This window comes from Arvicola amphibius, chromosome 12, assembly GCF_903992535.2.
Source record: "Arvicola amphibius chromosome 12, mArvAmp1.2, whole genome shotgun sequence".
In the NCBI taxonomy this organism is placed as follows: Eukaryota; Metazoa; Chordata; class Mammalia; order Rodentia; family Cricetidae; genus Arvicola; species Arvicola amphibius.
This window is the reverse complement of record NC_052058.2, coordinates 14772795-14799566: the sequence shown is the minus strand read 5'-3', so window position 1 is coordinate 14799566 and position 26772 is coordinate 14772795. Positions and strand designations below refer to the sequence as shown.

The 26772-nt window shown below is 44.6% G+C and overlaps 2 protein-coding genes across 5 annotated transcripts in view; one reads left to right on the top strand and one right to left on the bottom strand.

Moving 5' to 3' along the window:
- Cdc42bpa (CDC42 binding protein kinase alpha) overlaps window positions 1-22021 on the top strand; it is a 234611-nt gene extending 212590 nt beyond the window's left edge. For all 3 annotated transcript variants that reach the window (XM_038349025.1, XM_038349027.1, XM_038349026.1), the window contains 6 exons: window positions 2334-2418; window positions 3330-3453; window positions 4420-4537; window positions 13108-13225; window positions 17359-17516; window positions 18537-22021. In XM_038349025.1, coding sequence (XP_038204953.1) covers window positions 2334-2418; window positions 3330-3453; window positions 4420-4537; window positions 13108-13225; window positions 17359-17516; window positions 18537-18668 — 735 coding nt within the window. In that variant the 3' untranslated portion in view covers window positions 18669-22021. The remainder of the gene's footprint in view (window positions 1-2333; window positions 2419-3329; window positions 3454-4419; window positions 4538-13107; window positions 13226-17358; window positions 17517-18536) is intronic.
- A 1244-nt stretch (window positions 22022-23265) lies between these two features.
- The window catches only part of Coq8a (coenzyme Q8A), a 64363-nt gene continuing 60856 nt past the window's right edge, over window positions 23266-26772 (bottom strand). For both annotated transcript variants that reach the window (XM_038350210.1, XM_038350209.1), the window contains exons 9-15: window positions 26338-26419; window positions 26141-26234; window positions 25806-25947; window positions 25515-25622; window positions 25332-25397; window positions 25103-25189; window positions 23266-24287 (exon numbers count right to left, since the gene is read on the bottom strand). In XM_038350210.1, the coding sequence (XP_038206138.1) occupies window positions 24000-24287; window positions 25103-25189; window positions 25332-25397; window positions 25515-25622; window positions 25806-25947; window positions 26141-26234; window positions 26338-26419 (867 nt within the window). In that variant the 3' untranslated portion in view covers window positions 23266-23999. The remainder of the gene's footprint in view (window positions 24288-25102; window positions 25190-25331; window positions 25398-25514; window positions 25623-25805; window positions 25948-26140; window positions 26235-26337; window positions 26420-26772) is intronic.

The window sequence follows — 26772 nt, the reverse complement described above, 5'->3', positions numbered from 1 at the left end:
TGAAAAGTAATCATGTTATATCGATATATTTGGTGTGTAGAGTGTATGTGCCATTAGTTGAAGGTCAGGTTAGAGGAGCAGGGGAAATAAGGCAGCCAGGATCATTAAACATATGCCTCAGGGCTTTTTTTCAAGATAGGATTTCACTGTGTAGCACTAGCTGCTTTGGAACTCACTCTATAGACCAGGCTGGCCTCAAACACACAAAGATCTGCCTGCCTCTGCCTCCTGAGTGCTGGAATTAAAGACATGTGCCACCACAGGCAAAAATATGCCCCAATGCCGGGCGGTGGTGGCGCACGCCTTTAATCCCAGCACTTGGGAGGCAGAGGCAGGCGGATCTCTGCGAGTTTGAGGCCAGCCTGGTCTGCAAGAGCTAGTTCTAAAACTACAGTGAAACCCTGTCTTGAAAAACCAAAAAAAAAAAAGCCCCAATTTTAAGACATATTAGTATTGTAAACCCTCAGAAAAAAATTGCTACATTATGTAATGCAACAAATATATCATCCTCAATTTTTTAAATTTGGGTTGGCAACAGTTTTGTATTCGTTTCTTTTTTGTAAAACATTTGCAATATGCAAGCATGTGTCCTGTAAACTGAATAACATTGTGAGCTCTGCTCGTTTCCTAAACGCAATATCCCAGCATCACTGCTTCCACATGCCCCATCTGTGTCCCACACCTTACCAGGGTTGTGCATATTCTCATCCTGTTGCTTGCCGTAGAATAGAGGAGCTGGAAATTTTAAGTATTCCTAAGTAAAGTAATACTCAGTTTTGTTTGATTTTGCAATTTATTAAACTGTTGAAATTACTGTTTTTTTCCCTTTGCTGTCTTTGCTCATTTATTATGTTTTTAAGATTCATACATGTTACTGTATGTACTACATGAAGTTCATTGGTTTTTCACTACTATAAAATAGTCTTTTGGGTGAATACTTTAGTGTTTATCTATTATCTGGTTGACAGCATTTGAATTACTGCTAACTCTTTGCTGTTGTCAGCATTCCTGCGTATGTCTCAGTATAGGTATAGAGGCGTTTCTTTACCCCATCACCTCGCAGTGGGGTTGCTAAGGCACAGGGGCTGCAGCTGTTGAACCATATGCTATAGTGTCATCTATTTTCCAAAATATTAGCACAAATGACAGTCACATCAGCATCGTCTATGGTTCTCTCTGGCCCATATTATCCCTAGCACATCATTCTGTAAATCGTGGTAAACTAGTGTGTCACTAAAGTACTGTTTTGCCTGTCCCAGTTAACTGTGATAACGCCCTTCATACTTTCCCTTGTAGGCAATTCCTGGTCATGTTTGCTTGTCTTTTTGTTGAATTTTCCAATTTTTTCTTCCTCATTTATTGGACTTCTTTATGTGGGGCGTGGGTTCCTAGCACACAGGATAATCTTTCTTATTTGTCACATCTGCTCATGTTCATGGTGCATTTCCCTGAACAAAATTACTAATTTTACTGAAGTAAGATGTTATTCTTGTTGCTTATTTAGGTTTTTCTTTTTTCTCTTCTTAAGAAACTTTCCTAGCCGGGCGGTGGTGGCGCACGCCTTTAATCCCAGCACTCGGGAGGCAGAGGCAGGCGGATCTCTGTGAGTTCGAGGCCAGCCTGGTCTACAAGAGCTAGTTCCAGGACAGGCTCTAAAAAAGCTTCAGAGAAACCCTGTCTCGAAAAACCAAAAAAAAAAAAAAAAAAAAAAAAAAAAAAAAAAAAAAAAAGAAACTTTCCTGCTTCAAGACCATAATCTTTATTTTCTTCCAAAAATATTTCTTCTAACTGCTGTGTGCAGTATTTTGTGCATAGTAAACTTTTTATTATTGCACATATGCCTGTGATCCACTTAGAACTAAGTTTTAATATATGGTGTCAAGTAGGGATCTGGCCATATTGGTTTATATGGCTGGTTCCTCCAGCGCTGTTTATCAGTGATAATTTCCCTATCTACTCTTTCATCTGCAGATACCTGGGCATTCCAGTGTCTAGTGATAGGAATTCATGAAGTAAATGTGTTCATTTTTTAGTTTAATTTTTTGGTCGCTGATGATTTTTAAATGGTCAGTTTTAAGGTTTATATATTCTACTTGATTTATTTGTCCAGGATAGAATTCCTTTAAACTATTATTATGATGCATTAGTTTATTCAAATTAAATGATAATATACCTTCCTGGTAAGAATTATTAACTTGAGATGTTTTAAAGAACTGTATTTTGACTTAACATAAGTGAAATGTCTTAATAGTGTATTCTTAATAGACTAAAACTTATATGATTTAATTTTTAAAGGTTTTATTGAAATACTAATTTTATTTTTATTATTTTAGGTTCGACCTTTAAACACTGAAGGATCATTAAATCTTTTAGGGTTGGAGACTATTAGATTAATATATTTCAAAAATAAGATGGCAGGTAAGAGATCAATTCAGTGGAAATACTACATCAGTCCAAGGCATTTGGATATGCAATGAATGCTTCAGCCCAGATTTGGCTCAGGCATATCTCACTCTGGAGTGTGTGATGCCTGCTGTCAAACTCTAGCAGACAGTAAAGACAAGCTGTGAACAAGCAATCTTGGTTAAGCCTGTATGACTGTGTAAGCAAAGCGTTTGATACACATTCTTTTCCTGTGAAGCACCTGATAAGTAGAGAAGATATGGCTGGGTATGTAGTATTTAGAACCTAGTCAGTAGGTTCTAAATTATGGACACTTGTCCAGAATTCCATCTGGGGGGCTTCAGGAATCCATCTCCAGCTATTGCACGGTGCTTCTGAAGTACTGAAGATAATGTGGGAAGAGGCAAAAAAGATCATATGGATGAATCCCCAGAATAAGGACCTAGAACAAGAAGCCTAGAAAGTGAAGATGGAGAAAATAATTTATGGAAAGTGAGTTGGGGGGCATTGTTTTTAAGAGTGAAATGAATGGGGCTGGAGAGATGGCTCGGCAGTTCAGAGGGCATACTGCTCTTCCAGAGGACTGGAGCCACTGAAACCACTCTCTGCAGGAGAAGAAAAACTATGTGAAGATGCTGGAGGAGAAGTGGCTGGTCAAAGCCATGGCACCAACACAGCTTTAGTTTTCTTCTAGCAAACATGTAGCATCTTGTATTTATAATTAAAAATAAGAATGTGTTTTTGTAAGCTATGCCTAATTTAGCATATATCTTTTATTATATTCCACTGAAAATTACTGCTTTCTTATTTTAATGCATAACTCTTGTCACAGTTGTACATATTATTCAGTTGATTGCAATGTCAGAAATTAATAGATATAAAGAATTTTCGCGATTTAAACAATGTCATTATTTTGTTTCTCACAGAAGGGGATGAACTTGTAGTTCCTGAAACATCAGATAATAGTCGAAAACAAATGGTTAGAAATATCAACAACAAGCGGCGTTACTCCTTCAGAGTCCCAGAGGAGGAAAGGATGCAACAGAGGAGGTATGTGGCTCACTTGTGCCCAGCATCCATCCATGCTGACGGCATCTGTCCATGTTGCCATCACGCAGAGGACAAGCTAGAAACAACTGAGGAGAATGATTTGGGATCTGAAAATTTGTCACTCTGCTGTGATCTACAATTGTAGAGCCCAGCATGAGTAACGCTCGGGAGTCTCTCCAACTGCAGGGGGATTCTGTGCTAATGAGTGGCATCCCTCAGGGCCATTTTAATTAATACTGTCAAAGTTATAAGAATACAGTGGGTAAAGTACCAAATTTCACTCATTTCTGTATGTATATAGAAGAGTTATCATTTCTGCCATGTGTAACTTGTACTATAAATCATCTGTGCATATAGTAAATTTATATATGCTTAAAAAGTACAGAAACCAGGCATGCTAACTCATGCCTGTAATCTTAGCATTCAGGAGGCTAAGGCAGGAGAGTTGCCTTGAGCTTGAGGCCAGCATGTTCTGAGCTAAAGGGTAAGACCCTTTCTTTAAAAAAAAGAAAAGAGGAAAAAAACTAAACAAACAAAAAGAAACTCAGATTAACTCTATTCTCCATGAGCAAACAGATGTAGCTATATTTAAAACCATTTCTAAAATGTTATCTATTATAAAAGATGCACATATAATATTCCATGTATCTGCAAAGAAGAACAGGAATCTTTGATGCATGCTAAAGGAGCCCTTTCCAGCAAGGGTGGAACACAGTGGTACAGAACCTAATACATGTGTGTGTCTCTGGCTTTGATCCCCAGCACTGAACAATTTAAACAAACAAACCCTAAATCTTAAGGTCTTCTTATTTAAAATTTTTTTAAAAAGCAATCTAAGGAATTGAACTAGTAATATATTCTATTATTCTAATCATATCTTGATTTTTATAAAACAAAGTATGCTTCATTTTTTAAGTATAATGACTAAATGTGGAAAAACTTCTAAACAGGTGTTCTACCTTACAGGGAGATGCTACGAGATCCAGAAATGAGAAATAAATTAATTTCTAACCCAACTAATTTTAACCACATAGCACACATGGGTCCTGGAGATGGAATACAGATCCTAAAAGACCTGCCCATGGTAAGAGGCATGAGGAGTGGTGTGAACATGAATGGAGTGAGGAGTCAGTGCAGGTGCGTGGGTGATACGTGAACATAGGCTCACATACATGCACAGCTTCTCAGGATGTGTTACACAGTGAGGACATGGTCTTAGTGTGTGCCACAATATGTTTAAGACACATGGTGGCGTACATCATAAAAGAAACCTACAATTCAGAAGTCTATCAAAACCCAAAACAAAAGTTCTTAATTGGTTTCCTACCCTAGGAAAGTTCCCCATTTTGCTAATACAAGTTTGCTGTTGTTAGTGGGAGAAACAGCCATATTTGAAAAGGTTCTGTCACAAGTCCCAGACACAGTTACCAAAGCATAAGATTTTACTCAGTTCAGTGCAGATACTTGGGTATTTTTCTCTGCAGAAGTCCACATGGGCTTCGTCATTCATTGTCACACCTCTCAGCTAACTGTGCAGTTAAATCTTGTTCCTTTGCTCCAATTCAAGCATGTTTCCTGGACAATTATATGTAAAAAGAAATATAACATAGGAAGATTGTTGTATTTTAACAACATGAAGATTGCATCCACAGACCCATTATGCTGAGGTTAAAATTACTAGTGGAATTAGCAAATTATCCAGGCCTATTTGCTCTTAAAATGTCAGTGTCACACGTCTAGCAAACTACTAAAATGGAGCATGACCCTTTGATCAGTGGGGATAGCAGCTAAATTGGACAAAGAATTTTAAGAATAATTTCTATCTGATGGCAGTTTCAGAGAGGACTATGAATAATGATCCTAATCTCTTCCTAAGGACATCTGTGCTAATCTCATTAGCAATACCAGAGGTAGAAGCAAGGAGAGAAGTGATAAGATATGACGTGTAGAGCAAACTCTAGTGTGGAAGTTAGGTTATAAAGGAGCTTTTTGCTTATTTCCTGGGGAGAAAAAAAAATGAATCTACATTCATTTTAGCCAAAATACTTGGTTGTAAATAGGAGAGGCACATGGCCGTGCTTTTCTACTGCTTTTTCATCTTAAGATGATGATGATGATGGTGGTGATGCCAATGACAGCAGCCATGGCAGTATAACTCATTCACAGTAGCCACCCTTGGGGATTTGGATCTCTATTAGCTGTGCACAGACAAGATCACGGTGATCTTTATATAGGCCGAGCACATTAGACAGCAGAGCTGCTGCACGTGCTGCCGTGTTTGTAAGCTATTCTGCTTCCCTTCCACCTGGAGTGAGAGCTCAAGCGTCTCCTTTTCCCCCTCCTAACATTGCCCCAGAGTCCTCACTGCTCATGCTCGTGTCTTAGCAGCACACAGCACAGTCCCAAGATCCAAGCCTCTGTTGTTACTGTTCTTGCTGTTTCATTTTCCTGTGGGAAAGTTACAGGGCCAAGTACAAAATGTTTTAGTAGAAAGAATTTCTTGAAATTATAACAAACAGTTAAATGTGACTGTATTCACAGCTTTGTGTGGAAAATCAAGTGCAGTATACTTGTTTTCATTGAACTCTTTAAACTTTTGATAGATTTTTTTCATAAATGTGTAGTTAGCATTACTGAGGAGTAGACAGATAACTAACTTGAGACACATAAATGTGTTGCAGACTAGCTTGCCAGCTAAATCAAAGTTGGTTCAGTAGTAACAAGGCTTTGACAGGTACCAACCTTTACAGTTCAAATGTTGGCTTTCACTGTCGCATTCCACTGCACCCAGAAAGGTTTTACCATATTTTTATGTAAAAATATAGAATCATAAAAATTATAGAAAATTTTCATAGAAATTCTGTTGTACCCCTTACATTGTAATACTTTCCTTAAGGTGAAATAATATCAGGATTTCATGTTATTCTGCTTAGGATTGCACCAGGTGAAGAGTTGTTTCTCCTCGGAAGGTCTTTCCAACCTTCACATACAATGGAGCATGGACCTTGGATTCTAAATTAGCAGTTCAAATATTGTAAGAAACCTCAAAGTATCCCCTCAGCTTCACTTCTTTTTGTTTTAAGTTTTTATTCTTGGTTTTGGTTTTTGAGTCAGGGTCTTACTGTGTCTCCATGGCTAACCTGAAACTTTCTTTGAAGACCAAACTGTCTTCAAACTCAAAAGAGACCCAACTGCCTCTGCCTCTTGGGTACTGGGAACATAAGCATGTGCCACCATGTACCACCATGCCCAGCCTAAACTGCACTTCTTCCTCCTTTCCCTCTCTTAATACTTCAAAGAAATCTTGTTTGTTTTGAGGGGGAGTATTCCTTAGGTGGCCCTGACTGATCTTGAATTTACTGTGTAGCCTAGGCTAGCCTCAACTTTGACCCTATCTCCCCTGCCTCAGCCTTCTAGGTGCACCAGTTACCAGTCACCATGCTCACCAGGAAGTTACGTTTTGTTTTTGTTGAAAAGATTTTTTACTGTTAACCAAAGCAATTTCAGATGACTTTTGCCACTCATCCCCAACTGGCCCCATCTACGTGACCTTCCATGTTGACTACTGATTATAATTAGACTGCTTAGTTTTGGGTATTTATTGTCCCCTGATTTTGTTAACTCCACAGCCACCGTCCCCAACCTCCACCCCAGATTAACACCAGTCCTTTTCCCCTAGCAATTCAGTCATTTTAAATGTTTCTTCTATTCCTTTAATTTTTCTTATTATATAAGATAAACACTATTATAGTTCCAGGAAGATGTACGTTTATGAAGCTGTTTCTTCATCTGCACATGTAGTAGGCATCAGAGATTTCCTATGTCCAAATTCCTGTTTGTTTCCTGTTATTTCCATGTGACTTTTATTTGCTCATTTCACATGCAAAGGATACATGACCTAGCTCTCTAAAGTCATCTGTTTAATCACTTACTTTGTGCCCAGGACCATGCATATCTAGACGTAGACACTGTTAAAGACCGTAGCACTGTGCATGTCTGTAAGAGTGCTCTCACATGTGACAGAGAGTTTGTATTTTAATGCGGTCTCATTTCAGTATGTTCTTTCCACTTGGATGGAATTATGTATTATCCCTCCCCCAATAAGGATGAATTACATTGATCTAGTATCATATGTAAGAGCTTTCAGGCCCCAAAGCCATGTTACCATCTGTGCAAGGAACATGTACTCCAGATGTTTTCATATCTCATTGTGTTCAAATCACTGTCATATTCCTGTGAAATACTGAAGACCTTAGAAAGTTTTTAAAGGATCTTTGGAAGTGTAACTGTTCATTTGTGCCAAATATTCTGAAATAAGATCACTTCTGTCTTAAGTATGGAAAGGGCAGGAAAGCGTGGAAGAGTCGCTTTCTTGCCTCTTGTATCAGATTTATACCTCCCATTTCTGTTCTAGTGAGTGGAGAGAAAAAAAAACAACTAACATAAAATAGCATGTGAGTCTTAGAAGATATACTGAATTAGTTTCTTGAACCCTCTTTACCATTTATCTACCTACGGTTTCTGTTGTTTTTGAGCGGTTGCTGAAAATACAGGAACTGTTTTCCAACCTAATGTGAGAGTAACTTGTCACCATAGTGTTGGTCACCGTCTCCCTAGCACAGTGCATCGTACCTGTTTCTCAAATTCTTAATGACTCAGCATGCTGAGCTCAATAGCATCTTCAAGAAGTAATTTTTATTCTTGAACTGGGGGTGCAGTTCAGTGGTAAAGTGCTTCCTTGATAGTGAGGGGCTGGGCTTAGTCCATAGCTCCTTAGCACCTTCCCCTCCAAAATGATACTTTTTTTTCTTAAAGTCAAAGATGGAGGGAATCGACGGACGGACAGATGGATGGATGGATGGGTAGAAATAGATAGAGATATAGGTCAATATTTTTTCTTTTTGAAAACAGCCTTAGAAAATACTGATTTTATTCACATTTCTAAAGTAAAAGCACTGTCATATATAGAGAAGCTTTTCTTTTAGGCTCAGGTAAGTCCTAAGCATTTTTTTTTTTAGCATCTATCTCACCTGGATGATCCATGCTTTATTCAGTAATATTCAGTAAGGCATGCTCTTAAGTTCCTCTTTCAGTCTCCCTGTGGTGAAGGGATGGTGTGTTCTGGAAACAGCTGTTCTTCAAGAACTGTAGAAAATGGCTGGCCCACTAAGTGACATTGCCCATGTGTACACTCATAAGTAAATATTTATCAGGAGATATAAATTCTTCTCTTCAGACTTTTTTCTGCAACTCCATTATTATATTATTTGCCTTTTAAATACCACACTTGAACATTCAAAGGCAGAATTTTTCCCTTGTTGGAAACAAGTTTGTTCTTTGGGGTATCTAAATGGAGATGAGCTGGGTTGCTTACAGGCAAACCAGAAATAGTGTAGCCCACAATTCTCACTGTCTTTATTATAGGGAAATAATATCACTAAAAGCCAGGGCATAATCATAGGCCTATAAATTCAGAACTGGGAAATGGCTATAGAGTCTGAGGAAGCAGGTTTGTTCCTTTCTAGTTAGAAACAATGTAGGGTTCCCTTGTCCTTTTAGCTGTCTCTTGCTATCTCTGTACTTAGTGTTTTGTGTAGACTTTTGCAATGCTTTTGTTGTATCACATAAGAAAATCTGAAGATTCTGAAAGCTCGTTGGATCTCTGGAAGCCATGCTGCTACTCACTCAGCTGGTAAAATGGGAATGATGTTATCATCAAGTGGTCTTTTGAAAAATCTGCTGTTTTGAGTAACTGATTACAGAATTTGACTTTCTGAGGTCTGAAAGGATTTTCCTGGGAGTTCTGAGAGAGACACTGGCTTGTTCCTTGTGTGCATGTTGTCTGGTGTCACTCACCCTGCTCCATTAGACTCACCTTACACCATTTTTTCTCCCTTCTTTGTTTTTGATAGCCAGGTTTCCCTTATCCGTCCCCTCATCACCACTCCGGTCTGATCTCCTCTCCGAGCAACTTTGAGCACATCTATCACATGACTGTCAATTCTGCTGAACAGTTTCTCTCTCCTGATTCCATAAACCCTGAGTACCCCCCGTCCCTGCGCTCTGCCCCTGGTACACCACACTCTGTGACTCTGAGGGTATGAACGGCTGAGTCCGGGGCTAATCATCGCTAACCTGGTGTGCATTTGCTAACCCCTGAGAGGGTGCCTTGGGGAATGGCTGCCCTTTCCTCCTCAACTGCCAGCTTCAACTACTTTTTTGTCTTCTCCTATTTATCCTCCTCTTCCTCCTCTTCTCAGTTTGTCTTGTTTCTTCTTCTGGGGAAAATGTGGAGGAGTAAAGGATTCTGTATTAATTCTGAAACAGCTTTAGAGTATGATCTTTGTGGGATAGTTTTCCCAGTATGGTGTTTTCCATTCGGGATACCATGTTAAAACAAAAACAACCCAGCTAGATCTTTATTCTTTTAAAACAAACAGAAAAGGGCTCCCTGAATTTCTGAATTGTTTAACAGCTCTTTACCCTATAACCACTTGAGTTCAGGGATGAGATTAAGGTCTGCGTGGAGTTTATCCATAGACCTATCAGAAGTCTCCAAAGTAATGGTATAAATACTGAGTAACATAATAAAGTTCCTAAGCTAAAGTCAGTTTTTATAAATCTTTGAGTTGTTGATACGTATTTAATTGCAACCAAGACCCAAGATAAGAAAAATTAAAAAAAAAAAAAAAGGCTGCTACCCCTGAAGAAGTCCGGCACCTGCTGGTCTGTCCTTTCATTCATCCCAGCACCTTCGTTACCATTGGCCATGCATGACATGGCTGTTAAGCAGAGTATCTATTTTCTCAGTGTGTGCATGTATGCTTCAAAGGAAGTTAGTTTTATGGATAATAAAATATTTTAGTTATACCATGCAAGCTTATTTCCTATAATGTCCCCAGGTTAGTAAAATAGTAATAGCAATTTTTTAAATTTGTAATATAGTTATTTTCCAGTAAGAAAATTAGTTAAAAGCTTATTTTTGTTTGTATTATCAAATTACTTTAAATTATGTTTTAAATGTCACCAACATTAAATTATAATACCAACTGAATGTCTTACTTGTCAGAATTACTATAATAAAATCAGCCTTAGTTTGCTTGGCAGCAGGAAGTAGGACTCCAAGGAATCCACAGTCCGTCAGGGCCTTCCTATGAAAGAAACTGCATGCCATAGCTGGGCTGAGTGGTGCCCATCAGTGGGAGTTTGCCCTATTTTTAAGCATAGTTTTAACTAGAAAGTCCAAAAAGTTGGATTTCTTGTTAGGTTATACTGAAATTTGTATCATTTGACTAAATGATTTAGTATTTTAGTTTTCAGTCTTAGTTGCTGGCATATAAGAAGCTTTTTCTCAGTCTTTTGTTCTAGGGTAGGCTTTCTTATGGAGAAGAACAGCAAACCCCTGAGCTTTGAAGTGCAGCTTGACTCTGGCAGTTCTGTCTCCAAGGAGCCCCCTTGGCGATGCTCGCTGTGTCTCATACGGTTGTTCCTGTGTGTGCAGATGCTAAGTTGCTGCCTTTGACTCTCTTGGCTTTCTTTTAATTTTTTTTTTAGATAAAATAAGGCAAAATATTTTCTTTAAACAAATAACACACAGAATTACATGGACTTTGCAGATCTAATATAGGGACCAAATAGCAGTGTTGAATTGGGGACTAGTTAGCCAGCCAGCTTTCAGCTTAAGGACATTGGATGACATCGTTTGAATTGTTTGCTGTGACTTTCCCTGGGGCTTTCAGGTGTGTGGGGAAAGCCCAGTGCTGCGGACACACCCAGAGCCATCACCCTTTCAGGGGGTATCATAGTCTCATGGGAACTGGGAAGTGAGTGTCCCGTTCTAGACCTTATTAACAACCAAAAATATTTAGCCACACTCACACACTTGTGGTGTGTGTGTGTGTGTGTGTGTGTGTGTGTGTGTGTAAACATTTAAAAGAAAATATGGAAAGGAAACAGCAAATTGTTAGTAGAGTCTGGTGAGTTAAGAGAATTGACCTCTTTATGGTTTCAATATTACCCATATACTCCACCATCTGGGAGTATTTCCTTGACAATAAGAAAAAGCAAACATTTTAATGGACTAATTAGCGCTGGGAAAACTGCTGGTTGGTTAATATAGTTCTGATTAGTCTTAGTGGCCTTGACCATCATGAGATTTGCTGAGTGTAGAGATGAGAAGGTGGGAGTGAAATGACTGGTGGCTGAGGGAGCCTGCTGCCAAGCCTGCCGCCCTGAGTTCAGTCCCAGGACCCACATGGTTGACGGAGAGAAACAGCTCCACAGTGTTGTCTCCTGACCTCTACATATGTATTGGCATGCATGTACCTACGTGTACACACACACAATTTTTTAAAGGAGACAAAGATTCCCAGGTTCTGAAATAAGAAGCTTGGCACTACATAAAGGTCAGGGAAAGAAGCACGTGCTAGCCCTGTCAGACCTGCTTTTCTTAACAAATACATTCTTCAGAAAAGTCACAGGCTTTGACATTTGGACTACTTTTTAAAGTAGCTGTTTCTGTGTATATTCCCAGCATCTTGCCTAATGTATGTAAGATCTGTGCCCATCCCTTCCAGAAGAATTTTTATATAATTAAAGAGGAGGTTATTGACACTGGTGCTCACAAGTAGGCCATGTGGATCATTATTAGGTCAGGGCAGCAGAGCCACAATAGTGGAATAGGGCAAGTGCCTGACTCCTGCAGATGTGACCACTGTGATTCCCAGAAATCCATGAGGCACATGTTAGCCTCGGTACTGAACACACTAAGGGCTCCATAGTGTAGACAGGTTGTGCTTTGTTTCACTTCCTGGCCTCAGCTCACCAGTCCCCAAGGTGCCTCTATCTTTACCTCATAAACAACCAGAGGAGAAGCAACACAGTGAGAGAGAGAAAGAGAAAGAGGGATAGAGAAAAGGAGAGAAAGAGAGAGACTGAGACCAACTATATAGACCCTTTACCTCAGAAAACATTTGCAAGAATTTGGGACCATACCCACACAAGGAGAAAGCTTTATAAGTGAAGAACGAAGTTAGTAACATGGCCATGTGGTTTGCCTACTCTAAGTTTAGAATGTATATTCAAGTGTCTACACTCTCTGGACTCTGATGTGCCCCTGCACCCCTTCACTCTTCCTTCTAGCCTGAAGCTCTGAGCAGGACAGTTTCCACTACTACCCCTGGCACAGACGTTACTCCATTAACAGCTTGCGGTTTCATGGACAGAACTAGAAAGATTCTGAACAACTGGGGCATGGTCATACAAATGACACATGGTGTCAACAAGACACTTTTATCAAGAATATAATTTTAATTGACTCCTCTCTAAATGGGCTTATTCGGGTTTCATAAGTAAATAATCTCATCTGTAGTCAAAGATGTTTCCATTATCTGCAGATGTCCATGTAATTCTGCACTCTTAGCTAACCATATAACATTTTCACAACCAAAAACACTACTTATTGGTGAGTACTCCTTGGTGGGCTGAGATTCATTTTATGTCAGGGCTTCAAAGTCCTGCTGGTGAGAAAGGTTGGGTCCCTGTTGCTCCCTACCTGTATCACCCTGTTCAAGATCACTTTGTGTCTTGAGAATCAGAATGTCTGCACAAGACTGTGTCTTCCCCACTGAAGACTGTGCCTCTCTTGTGTTCTAGAACCCACGTCCTCAGGAAAGCCGGACAGTATTCAGTGGCTCCGTCAGTATTCCCTCCATCACCAAGTCCCGCCCTGAACCAGGCCGCTCCATGAGTGCCAGCAGTGGCCTGTCCGCACGTAAGTGGTCAGATGGGGAGGAACCTTGCCAAGTGATCACAGCGGGGAGGTAAAAGTAGAGCTGAGGAGGTGAGACCACAAAGAAAATGTGACCCTTGGGAAAGATGAGCTGCGCCCAGGAACAATTTCCAGCTAGAGTTGATGGGGACCCTTGTCTACCTGAATGGAAGTGTACATTGATGCTCAGAGTAGCATGCCTAAGTGTATAAGAGTATTACAGTCTCATAGAGTTCGTTATGGGCTGTGGTCGTTCTGTGATGGGGTTATATACGGACTTTGGCATCAGCCTTGAGCATCCAGCAGACACCATCTGTATGCTGACATCTGGGGCCCCAGCAAAGCCTTTCTTCACTCCCAAACCACTGATGGCTGAGAGAAGCTAACTATATTGAATCCACTTTCCTATGCAAAAGTCTTAAAGTCAGAAAATGTATTTGTTGCTCTGTATGCTTGGATTGTCCTGATACGTTTGTTGTTTAATCAGTAAACATTGATTTCTGAACCTGTCCTGTATCCAGGCATCATTAGGTTCAGTGGTGCTGTATTCACTATTACTTACAAGCATAGCAAGCCACCCCACAACTCAGAAGCACCAAATAGTCAGCAGCACAGGGCTGAAGAAAGAGACTAGCAAGGGTCCCATCTGGGCCGCGTAAGGAGACCCCGACAGAAGAGGTTGGGGGAGGTGAGGAAGAGAAGAGGGAGAGAGTAGGGAAACAGAAAGATGAGACAGACACCACAGCACACATTAGCTTATTTTCTCAGCACGGTTTCTGCGAGTCAGAATGGTTTAGGCTCCTTCATATGGCTGCAATCAACTCAAAGCCACTCTCCTGTGGCTGGAGAATCTAGCTCAAGCTCAATCCTGTGGTTGTAGGAGGTTGTACCTCTGCACTAACTTGGTTGAGGGTCCATTCTCATGAGGGTGGGCCTTGCTGTATGGTGTCAAGTGTGTTTGCACTGACTTCCCCAGAACAAGTGAACTGAGGGACAGAGGCAGAAACAGAAATGATAGGCAATCACACATCACCAAAGGGCAAAGTGTGTTCTAGAAAATGTGTCTCTAGATCTCGTTTCTGTGTCTTGGAGACAGTTTCCTAGAAACAGCTGTGATATCATTATGTGACATAATCACAGGGACCACCAGTGTACATGCTGCTCATCACTGTACCCAGAACATGCCTGCTGTCTCTTCATGGGAGGGTGCTACATGTCTGACTACATAGAGAGGTGCTGCCTGGGGAAGCACCTCAGATGAAAGAGCATTTTCAGAAGTCATCAGTGCGTTTGCAGGAGTCGAGCATTGTAACTTGCTGTCATCCCTTAAAATCATCCTGAGCCAGTATGCAATGCCAGTCACAAAGCAAAATCCAGCCAGTTGGGAAAATGGCAGGCCCTGTGCTAACCTTTGCATGTGTGGAAGCCAGATGACTGCTGGTGGCCTGAAGCCGTAGCTCTGGGTCAGCAGACTGAGAACTACAGTAGACTAACCAGCCTTCCTGTTGTGCTTGCCTATTACCCTCGCTCCAAACAGGTAGAACCAAGTTCATTCTCCAGAATTGCAAACAGTAATATTAATTTATGCAATAAAAATTCTGGCCAGACCATTCACACTACGTATTTATAAATGTAGCCTTTATGAAGCCCAGCATTGGCTCCAGTCCCTTCCAGTGAGCCTTTGCCATTACATGAATTTGCATGGAACTTAAACAAAAACCCACTTTTCTTTCAGGGACTTTGGATTTGTTAGTTAGGATTGTGGGTAATGATGGGACTAGGATGATAGAGATCTTAGAGTAGCTGAGGTTCAGTGTTGGCAACATGCCAACTACAGCCTAAAAGTGGTTTCACTTTCTTACCAAGGCCCTTAGTCTTCATCAAGCTATGCCTTTGTCAGATCCCCAGTTGAAGACATTTGTGGAGATATGAACAAAGACTTCACAGGAATTCCAACAGGCATCTGCTGTCTTGTATGTCTCTTCCTGGCGTCATGTGTCATCCAACTGTCCTGGAAGGATAGCCAACTAGGAAAGATGAGAAATGGAGAAGATACATTGTCAGTTTCTGGATCCTCCCAGATCCATATCCATCATGGCTGTGGGATGTTTATCCAGTCTTAAATGTGGTTTCTATTGTGTCTCTGTTATGACAGGCTCGTGGGGGGGTCTCTTCGCCCTCTAAGAGGGATGCCCTCACTCCAAGAGATTCCGGGCCTACCACCTGCTGCACCCTAGAATCAGTCTAGAGCACTTTAGCAAAGGCTGTGTCCCACCGTGTGATCTCAGTCAGCCGACACCATGCATTCCACTCATTCCCAGGCCCCTTCAAACTACATCAGCCCAAACCCCCTTTTTAGATTGAGTATTGAATGTAACTAATCTTTTTATATAAAGAGTCCCAATGTTTATAAAGTATTGTGTTGAGAGATGACTCAGTAGTTATGAGCACATACTACTCTTACAGAGAACCCAAGTTCAGTCCCTAGAACCCACATCAGATAGCTCACAACCGCGTATAACTCCAGCTCCAGGGCATGTAACGCCTCTAGCCTCCTTGGGCTCCTGAACTCATGTGCACATACCCCAAAGACACATATATACAATTAAAATAAATTTAAGTAGATTTATCTGTGTATATCCCTGGGGCGGATTTGAGTTCTCTGATGTTGATAAACGATGGTGGGATGCGGAGACTGGGAACAGGGACGCGGGAAGGCCTTTTTCACCCTTCTGGCTTTCATGCCATTCTTCCTGCAGTGAATTCTCAGAGAAACCATAAGGCGAGGTCTTTTCCCTCATGCATAGGGGAGAGAAATGGAGACCAAGGAAGGCAAAACAACCTAGTTAAGACACAAAGAAAAGAGGTGTGGAAGGCTTCTGGTTTGGATTTGCTATTCAGAGTGAGAAATGACCAACAGTGACAGCAACTGAACACTCAACTAGGCATTAGGGAAATCAAATAAAAATGTCTGCCTTCCATTAGGGATGTACTCCAGGAGACCAAAGACCTATGTCAGAGTAAAGAGTATGTTTCCAGAAGAATTTCCCTCCAAGTAAGAAGTGGGCAGGGCCAGTGACTACTTTGGTAACTGGAGGGGAGCAACATGAGCTGTGAGGGAGCAGCACTCAGGAGTGGGAGTCATCAGGGCCACCAGGATACCTAAGTCAAGAATTTGGGTCAAGTGGATCCGGCAAGGAGCTAGGTGCTGTACTTCTAGAACCCGGTCTACAAGCAGCACGGTAGTCTCTGGAAGGGAGCCGTGTGAGGGGCTTAGCCCCAGGGAGGGAAGGCCTTTGGGGGTATCGGGGACAGTCTAGCAGGTGGGCTTCCTCTCAGTGCCTTTCCGAACCCTATGACCACACAGTTGGTAGTCATAGCTAGGCATGCAGTCATCAAGTGGCATTTTTGTCAGATTCTTAATGTAAAAGGCATTTATAAAATCAGCAAAATATTGGAACAGTCTATCTGTAACTTACAGTCTCCTTGACTATTACTGACACTTGGTAAAAATACTAGGTCTTCTTAAGCAAAAACTAAAAACTGGTGAGGACCATAGAGAACATTTGAATGGGCTCTTAACAATATTCCTCAAGTTTGCAGAGGTTCCTGTCTGCTCTTTTCTTGCTGTCAGTGCTGTTGGTCGCCCTGCTGTATGTTCCATCTCTAAGATGAAAGCATTTGGGTACACTGTCAAAGAGACTCCATGGCCTGTTTGTTGCTCCTGGGCTGTGAAGTAGGAGTGCACCTGTTTCCTTTGTTTCCTGTGAGAGTTTCTGAAAGGCAGTGTTTGGGATGCTTGGCTGGTGCTGGGAATGCAGCTGGTCTCTTAGGAGCCTGCTGTGAGTTCTGTTAGAAGAAGACCCAATATGTCTGTAGCATGGTATACTGAGAGAGCCCCGTGGAGACACCTAAGGCAGCTAGTGGCAGGTGGCCCTGGAAAGATTTTGTGGGCTCCACATGGCCTGGGGTCTACTGTCCATACAGCAGCAGTCCTAAAGCCAGAGGGCGACAGACTTCAGCACTGGGCTTACTGCCCTATTGGGGGGATGCCTTGTCATCTTGGCAGCCTATTCTCTTTTATATAGGCGTGGCCTCTTCCAAGTACATAGCTTTTCCCAAACGGTGTCTTATAGGGTCATCAGCCCAGAATGGCAGTGCGCTAAAGAGGGAATTCTCTGGAGGAAGCTACAACACGAAGCGACAGCCAATGCCCTCTCCCTCAGAGGGCTCTTTATCATCGGGAGGTATGGACCAAGGAAGTGACGCCCCCGCGAGGGACTATGATGGAGAGGTAAATGGGCCGTGGATTGCGGCTGTATGTGTCAGGCCAGTGCTTTGTCCAGGATGATCCTACCACCCTTGCATATGCCTCTGAAGGGTCAGCAAGGACTGTCAGATGGGTGCAAACCACGGCTTCCCAGAAGCTCTAAGCTTCTGATTGCTTTTTAGTGAAAGGCCCCCGTGCTTGTTATGTGTTTGTGTGCCCTCTGGTCATCTCACAGAGGGTCTGTCTGCTGACAAGAGAGAAGCCCATGGGTGGGAGTGTGGGCACTAGAGGAATGGGTGGGAGTGTGGGCACTAGAGGAGTAGGTGGGAGTGTGGGCACTAGAGGAATGGGTGGGAGTGTGGCACTAGAGGAGTAGGTGGGAGTGTGGGCGCTAGAGGAATGGGTGGGAGTGTGGGCACTAGAGGAGTAGGTGGGAGTGTGGGCACTAGAGGAATGGGTGGGAGTGTGGGCACTAGAGGAGTAGGTGGGAGTGTGGGCACTAGAGGAATGGGTGGGAGTGTGGGCACTAGAGGAATGGGTGGGAGTGTGGCACTAGAGGAGTAGGTGGGAGTGTGGGCACTAGAGGAATGGGTGGGAGTGTGGCACTAGAGGAGTAGGTGGGAGTGTGGGCACTAGAGGAGTAGGTGGGAGTGTGGCACTAGAGGAATGGGTGGGAGTGTTGGCACTAGAGGAATAGGTGGGAGTGTGGCACTAGAGGAATAGGTGGGAGTGTGGGCACTAGAGGAATAGGTGGGAGTGTGGCACTAGAGGAATAGGTGGGAGTGTGGCACTAGAGGAATAGGTGGGAGTGTGGCACTAGAGGAGTAGGTGGGAGTGTGGGCACTAGAGGAATGGGTGGGAGTGTGGCACTAGAGGAGTAGGTGGGAGTGTGGCACTAGAGGAGTAGGTGGGAGTGTGGCACTAGAGGAGTAGGTGGGAGTGTGGCACTAGAGGAGTAGGTGGGAGTGTGGCACTAGAGGAGGCCTTGGGTAGCAATGTCCTCCTGTTGTCATTCAAGTCTCTCACTAGGGCCTTGTTTTACAGGACTCTGATTCGCCAAGGCATTCCACAGCTTCCAACAGCTCCAACCTGAGCAGTCCCCCAAGCCCTGTTTCACCCCGAAAGACCAAGAGCCTCTCCCTGGAGAGCACAGACCGCGGGAGCTGGGATCCGTGAGCCCAGGACCGTGGTAGCCACGGGCAAGGGACTCTGCACCCCGACAACGTGCCTGGCAGCAGCGTAGCCTTCCGCACTGCTGCAGTAAGGATTCCTCCGCAGCCAGGCCCGCTTTACCCTCCCCCTCCAGGTAGCTTTGTAGACAGACTGCGCAGACGCAGCGCTAAGAGTAGACAGGTTGTGTTCTCACTGTAGTCCTCAAGTAGCGCCCAGCAGCCTCCATGAGCGTCAGCCCGACTGTTGCCAGGAAATAAATCCTTACGACTTAAAACAATGCATATTTTACTACAATACAGAGTTTAAATAAATACATAAATGTAGAAGTTAAATACTGAATGTATATAGTCAAAGAAGCATCTTGTGTTTGATGAAAGATGGATGCATATATAAGAAAGATCATTTAATTTAAAAAAAAATGTGTTGTTTCTTGTCTGTTTCCCAGCTAAGTCATATACAGGGTAGAAAGGCCTCAAGTGACATTTGTAAAGAGGGCAGAAGTCAGGTCCCCTCACCCAGCCCCCGTGGTGTCTGTCCTCCAGCTGTGGGGCAGGCTGCTGTCCTGTGGAAATCTAAGGAATGTTTAGAGATTAGTGCCATGATAGGGTGTGATCTGGACACCACGGGTGGCACAGAGACACACTTGCCTGCCTCCCAGGGCATTTCCTTCTTTAGTGATGGATTTGAACATGTCCCCTTACTATATTTTGATATATCGCACAGATGAATGTGAAAGACATTTCTGTCATCTTTTGACCCTTCCCATCATAAAGGGCACAGATCATCAAATGGTTTGTGTAGCCTATTTTGTCCTGGCTAAATCCTGTCCCTCCCTAGGTTGCAGTGAGTCTGTCTGGACTGGGCACAGCTTCCCACTGGGGAGCCTGATTGGTTAAGGGTCGTTGTAAACTTCCTCTAAACACTCCTGGGGAAAGGGCTTCTTTCTCCCTACTAAGTCATGTGAAACCTCAGAAGCACGGGCTTGACCAGCCTTGACCAAATATGCCTTCCCACCAGAGGGGACAGTGGGGTCTGTGCATGGGTCCAAGGTGTGCTGGCTGCCGTGGATGTCGGCCAGCTTCCACTCTGGATGTCTGCTGCTGTACTTGTCTAAGGAGGCAAGATGGAGACCAGAACTTATCTCTGCCCACGTGTTTCACCAGCTAAGAACACAAAGAAGATGGAAACTATAATATCCCATGCAAATATAGAGGCCCTGCCACTCTTTGTTTTCACCTCTTTGGGGTTGAAAAAGCCACTATTTCTCCCCACTTTAAACACGCCTAAAATAATTTCTGAATTATTATTAACCTGCCTGGCATGCTGACACTTGGCACAGATTCCTGAGGTGCTGCCTTATGGAGGAGGTTACAGTTGGGAGGGGGTAAGGGATGATGGAAGCACTTCTGATGGGGTCTGTTTAAATAACAGCTTTGACGTCCAGATTCTCCACTGACTCAGACATGAATACATTTTGGTTTTGGATGGGCCTTGCTTTGTTCTAATCTGAATCATTTTGCTTTTGGAAAAGTATATTTGTGTGCATCCAAAAATAAGGATCAGATCTTGAGTTTGGTCAGAGCCTTATTGTTTTATCTGCCTGAACTTGGCAGTCTGCCTTGATAGAACTGGCTCCCCTCCCCCCTGCCCCCCCTACCCTTTTCTCTCCTTCCCAGGCAGAACACTGACAGGACTCCACCCTGAGCCTTTGGTTTGTAGCTTTGACAACCAGTTGTGGATTTTTGTTGCCTACAGGTGCTTGTTTGTAAAAGGGCCCTTTTTGAGTCCCACCCAAGCTCTACCCCATGGTACCCTGTGGACTGGGGATTTCCCATTGCAGTCCTGGCCCAAAACGGGGTGGGGTTCTCCTAATAACCTCTGTCTTACTGGACTTACCCCAGCCTTACGTGAAGAGTGTTCCATCAGAAGCTGTGGAGGAGGAGGAGGAACGATGATGGACAGGTTTCCAGGAGCCAGAAACAAAGATCCCTCAGAGCAGTGGATAACAGACCAGAACAAAGGCCTGTGGCCCTGCTTGAGGTCACTCTCCCTACCCCGTGCAAGGTATTTGAAAGTGTACAGCAGCAGAAATTGATCTCTAAGTGGAAAAAAAATGGCATCAAAGCCACTTCTGGCATAGTGTCTATGGATTAGTACTTGGTGCTATGTCCAGCCTGTTTGCTATTTATTGGCCCTTGAGTTCTGGCTAATTTGTTAAATGTGGGTTTTAGGTGGGTATACAAATGTATTAATTTTTGTTTTGTTTCGTTGCCAAAAACAAGCCTTCCTGACAATGATTGCTAAAGCAGGCTTCACTTAAAATACATGTATTTGTGTGCACACTCCCTGTGCTTAGCCATGTTTCTTTCCCAGTGAGCACAGTTTTAAGACTGAGGGGGATAACTATAAATGGCCTCTGGCTTTTCAGCGATTTCCTTTAGCCAAGCTTAAAGGGAGTGTCTGAAATTCCTATCATTCCCATCAGCCCTTCCTTTAGCCTCTTCTCTTTCTTGTTAAACTCCTGTCATTTTGTTACCTATTAATCACATCTATTTCTAAGAAAGCTAGCTGACTTGTGTGGAACCTCAGGTATCATTAAAGAAAAGCAAGAGCAAAGGGACAGATGTCCACTCCCAGATGCAACAGCCCACAAGCAGCCTTGGCAGTGACCACAAATTGAATTCTGCCAGCTCAATAGACCTAGCTGACACCCGTTCCCCACCTTGCCCCTGCCACCGCCACACACGAGTTCTGCAGGGCTTACTTTGTCCAAACCACCCGCCCTTTCCAGCCCTGCCCCTTTCCAGTCTGTGTCACTTCATCCTCAGTGGCTCACTTCTTTAGCGTCTCTCCTCTGGAGCCCTGCCGCAGTCAGCCGCAGCACATCCTCTGTCCTAGGGACAGCTCACACAGGCCCTACTACAGTTTTAGGAGACTGCCACCAGTCAGCCTCCACGCCACTGAAAGCAAGATGACCTGCCTTTTTATTTGATAGTATAATATCATTTATTTTAAAATTTTTAGGATTATTTTTCTCACTGTAATATTATTGTACAGTTTTGCATGGCCTGGGTGTAATCATTTTTGTTTAGACTATGATGCTGACCAGTGTGTGTGTGGAAGGGAAGGCACTGCTTTGGCCTCTTATTACTCATTTGGTTTGGTTTCATCCTTTGATGTCTTAGGGAACTTCGTGAGAGAGTGTCTGCTACCGATTATGACATGGATTCTTTTGCACAGAATTATTTAAGGTGGGATAGTCAAAAATGTAACAAAGAATTTCTCACCAATATTTTATGTTGGGGTCACCTAATTAACCAGACTTTGATGTACTACAATAAAATAAGAAACTGTTAGGATTGAGTATTTTGTCTTTTTTTTTTTTTTCTCTATGTAAAGAGTATGAGGACTTCCTGGCTTGCTGGTCCCTCCTCTGGGCCTCTTCTTTATATACCCAGAGGACACAGGTCAGTTCACCCCTGGGTTTAATCCGGGACTTTTGTTGTTGTTGTTGTTGTTGTTGTTTTTCGAGACAGGGTTTCCCTGTAGTTTCTAGAGCCTGTCCTGGAGCTAGCTCTTGTAGACCAGGCTGGCCTCGAACTCAGAGATCCGCCTGCCTCTGCCTCCCGAGTGCTGGGATTAAAGGCGTGCGCCACCACCGCCCGGCAATCCGGGACTTTTTAAGTTGCCCTCAGGGCTTAGGTAAGAATGCCTGCAAGTGTTCAGCTCTTTTCCTCTAATAAGAATGTCTCAGTCATTGCTTAAGATTCAAGATTGTCTGTAATATAAAGCTGGAAGCAATTTGATTGCACCTGTGGTGAGCAGCCTTAGAAGCACTGGATCCATGTTCTGGTGCATTAGAATGAATAAGCTTGCACACAGGTAAGGCTGGGTGAAATCTTACCAAGAATGCCCAAACTGCAACTGAAATCACTCGGACCTCTCGTAGACACTGGGACCCTTGCAGATGCACAAGTCACCAGGGGCCTCAAAGGCAGCATCTGCCTTCCAGAGAAATGGCCTGTGCCACGTGGACAAGAACACCACGTTCCAATAAAGCGTCTTCAAAGGCACAGTGGGCCATTTGTTGCAGGGGTGATAGTCAGGTCCCTAGTCAGGACAGACTCAGCATGAAGTTTAAGGGCACACTGTTCCTGTCCCCAGAACCTAGTCCCATTTCTTAGTGCCTGCTGTTCTATAGCCACTAAACCCAGAAGCTTGTTTTCTCTAAAATACCTAAGAAGCCTGGTGGCTCAAACTTGTGGTCCTAATTACTTGGGAGGCTAAGCAAGAGGATTACAAATTCAAGGCCTGCCTGAGTAATTTATTGAGATCCTGTCTCAAAAGTAAAAGGGCTGAGGGTCCAACTCAGTGGTAGACCATTCATTTCATGTCTGTAAGGCGTTGGGCTCAACCCCCAGTGCCAATGAAGCCCTGAGGTCAGAGACATGAATGCAAAGAAATTCTTAATGGTGGCCTATATTGCCACATTCTGTCCTTACTAAGAGCAACAGATGTTCTGGATCACAGACCTTTACAGGTAAAGCCCACCACCCAATGGGGCCACCTCATTCCCAGGATTCCCAGAACACATAGGAAATAGTAGTCCCCAACACATTTCTTTATTGAACAAAAGGGTGTGAATGTGTGATTACAAGACATACAAACAAACAGAGCCTGTGTTGATCCCCTGGTGCGGGCTACTACCTACCTCTCCTGGAACATGCTGGAGCCTGCTGCCCCTCCAGTGACAGCCCTGCTTTGCTCCTTTTTTTTGTTTTTTTGTTTTGTTTTGTTTTGTTTTTTGAGACAGGGTTTCTCTGTGGCTTTGGAGCCTGTCCTGGAACTAGCTCTTGTAGACCAGGCTGGCCTTGAACTCAAAGAGATCCACCTGCCTCTGCCTCCCAAGTGCTGGGATTAAAGGCGTGCGCCACCACCGCCTGGCCCTGCTTTGCTCTTGAGAAGGATCTGTTGTCCATGCTGAGACCCAGCTAGGGTGGCTGCCCTACTGTCCTGAGCTAGCTCCAGGCCACAGGCTGGGGTGGCAAAGGGCAGGGACACAAGCTCACCCAGAAACACACAAAGCTTCATTCCACATGGCCAACTAGACCCCAAAGGCTTTAATCTTACTCTGCTCTGTGTTCCTGGTGGACATCACAGCAGGGAGGAGATGGCAGAAGAAGCCTGCGTTTTGGCTAGACAGCACAGAAGTAAGAGTGAGGTCTCTGCTCACTCCCTATGTGTGGAGGCTGTGGCTCCTGCTCAGCATCCTCCCTCTGCTTGACTGAGCCTGAAGGAGGGCACGGCCCCTAGTTAGCCTGGCCCATGGCAAGCCTACTGCAGTCCAGACTTCATCCTGTAGTAGTTACTGTAGGCTTCCTCAAACATAGCCTTGCAGGGGAAGCGGGCCTTCAGCTTGGAACAGATGAGGAAAGAACCACCCATCTTGCGGTGTAGAGAGTAGGTCTCCTCCGGTGGAGGGATGAGGCGGTGCTTCAGCATGATGGGGATCAGGTTATGGATCTTCTCGGTGGTGCTCTGCGTGCCGAAGTCAAAGGGCTCTTCTGAAGCAAAGGCTTCCCCGAGGATGAGGATGGCATCCAGGTGGGCATCCTCCATGGCCTACATCAAGAGGAAGGGCAGAGATGACTAGGTCAGAAGCCCCAGCCCCAGGTCCTATCATAGTTTCCAATCTTAGAACCAAGTTTTCAGGCTGAAGGACATCAGAGAGGTGGTGACAGAATGGTTTGGGTTTTAATCAAACAATGGCAATAGGTAGGCCAAACCTCAAGAACCAGGCAGACACAGACTCACTGGCCTCCATTGGAGATTAGGGGGAGTGCAGAGCCGTCGCTCCTCAGTGTTCATTTCTGTCTTTACAAACTTAACTACAGATCCCGCAGAGTAGGCAGGGCCCGGCCACAATAAGAGCATTGGGGAACCTGCCTAGTTCCTAGCCACAGCAGTAGTCACCGCACAGGATGCATGAGAAGTAACTGTCACCAGCAGGGCACTGAAGGGACAGGGGCACCCAGGTGGGGACAAATCAAGGCTGCACACAGGAAGCGGGAGGTCAGCTTGGAATGTACTCCCACCCTGATGGTGCACTCCTACCAGAGGTATGAACCCAGGTCAGAGAGGCTCAGCTCCCTGGTAGCTGCTGGGTGAGGAGGTTCTAAAGACTGGGGTACTCTGCCCACTCAGGCAAGCCATCCCCTGCCTCTTAGCAGCCAGGGTGGGCAGCTGACATGAAGTGGTACACCTTAAGCCTGACAGTTCTGCTCGAGCCTACATACTTCCTAGAGAGTGCCAAGTTTTCAGAATGCTGGGCATAAGGAGGCCTCCAAGAGCAGCTGGTGCTTAGGTACCAAGGAAAGACAGCCATGTCTACAGGGAGCTGGGCCTGACCTCCCAATGAGTCTGAGTTGTTTGCTCACCTTGACCTCATAGCCAGTGAGGAATTTCATCTCTATGGATTTCTTCAGCACTGCCTCCCTGTCCTGGTCAGCTGCAGCACGGATGACCTGGGTAGAACAGAGAGGCTTCTGCACTACCACGACCCTCTCGTGTGCCTGCCAACCCTTGGCCTGGGATCCACACTTTCAGTCCCAGCATTGACTCTTAGTCTCTGCAGGACACTGGCCAAGGCCCCATTCCCGGTCTTACCTGAATGTAGAGGTCAGTGAAGGATCGGTCATACTCCCGAGTTGCCCCAAAGTCCAGGAGAGCCACCTGCAGATGGAGATACAACACTGATCTGTCCTACTCTTGTGAGCACAGGGCAGAGAGAAGGGGAGTCCTGCAGGTCAGGTCTCCCGAGACCTCGCGTGAGGCTCAGCTGGAGCTTACCTTGTGCTGCTGAGGGTCATAAAAGAAATTGGACCAGTTGGGGTCAGTCTGCATGACATGGAACTCAAACAGCTCCCTCAGGCACAGCACCAAAATGTTGTAGCAGATCTGGGGACAGGGTAGAAACCTGGGTCAGGCAGCACAGACTGCCTAGTGACCCACAAGTCTTTGCCTCCTGAATCCCACCGTAAGGATGCAGTCATCACCCCCTTGTCCAGCCTCCCCAGGAAGGGCTTAGGGTCTCTGTTCACACCATCAGGTTCTCAGCACAACAGCTCATCTTGAGCACACCTCATTCCGGACTTCCTGGCTCAGCCCTTCTGCCTGGTCCAAGGGGAAGCCTGTTATTAGCTCGGTGGTCAGCACATGGGGACTGCATAGCTCATCCACAATCTCAGGCACATAGAAGAAGGGGTGGTCCTTCAGCAGCTCCCTGTGTAGAGAGGGAGCTCACAGCCAGTCTGGACCCTCCACAGCCCCCAAGTGGAGAGCCCTCTCGGGAAACCTACTCTGAGTGGGGAGGATGTGGCCACAACCTAGCTCTAAGACCACCCCTCCTTAAATACAGAGAAGCCTGCCCACCCCAGTACCCCCCCAGACTCCTGGGGGCCCCAAAAGAGCCATACCTGAACTTCTTGGCATAGGCAGCTTCCCGCTGGTAGTCACACTCAAGGGCAAGCTCCCGCCTCAGAACATCAATCAGGTGCTCAGGGAACAGGCCTGTGCAGGAAAGGGTATGAGGTGGAACGGGGGGCTCTGTAGGACTGTCCCCTGGCATTTCCAGAGCCCAGCCCCCCACCTCATGCCTGCAGCCCAGCCTGACCTTCTGGAAGCATGTTGCTCATGTTCAGGACAGCCATGAGGTTGTTGACGTCACTGTTAATGCTCTGAGCCACACCAGGGTACTGAAAAGAGGGAAGGGAGGTACGTGGGGAGGCAGTGCATGCTGTCCCTGCCCATTAGCTTCCCGGCCATTTGTGGCCAGATCCTTGAATGAAAGCCAAGACTAAAACAAGGTCGCCATGACCTGACCTGTCTCCACCCTGCTCTCCATTTCTCCATTGCCCCCAGAAAAAGCCACTGGTTCCATACAGGCCCTAACGCACATCCTGCACCGAGACTGCTGGGAAGCTTCACCCCCTGACTCTTCACCTAGCAGACTGCCCAGCCCAGGTGCTAAGGACAGAGAGACGGTGTCTCAGGAGACATGGGGAAAGCCCCCCCTCTGAAATCCTGTGAGGACAACACACAGCACACA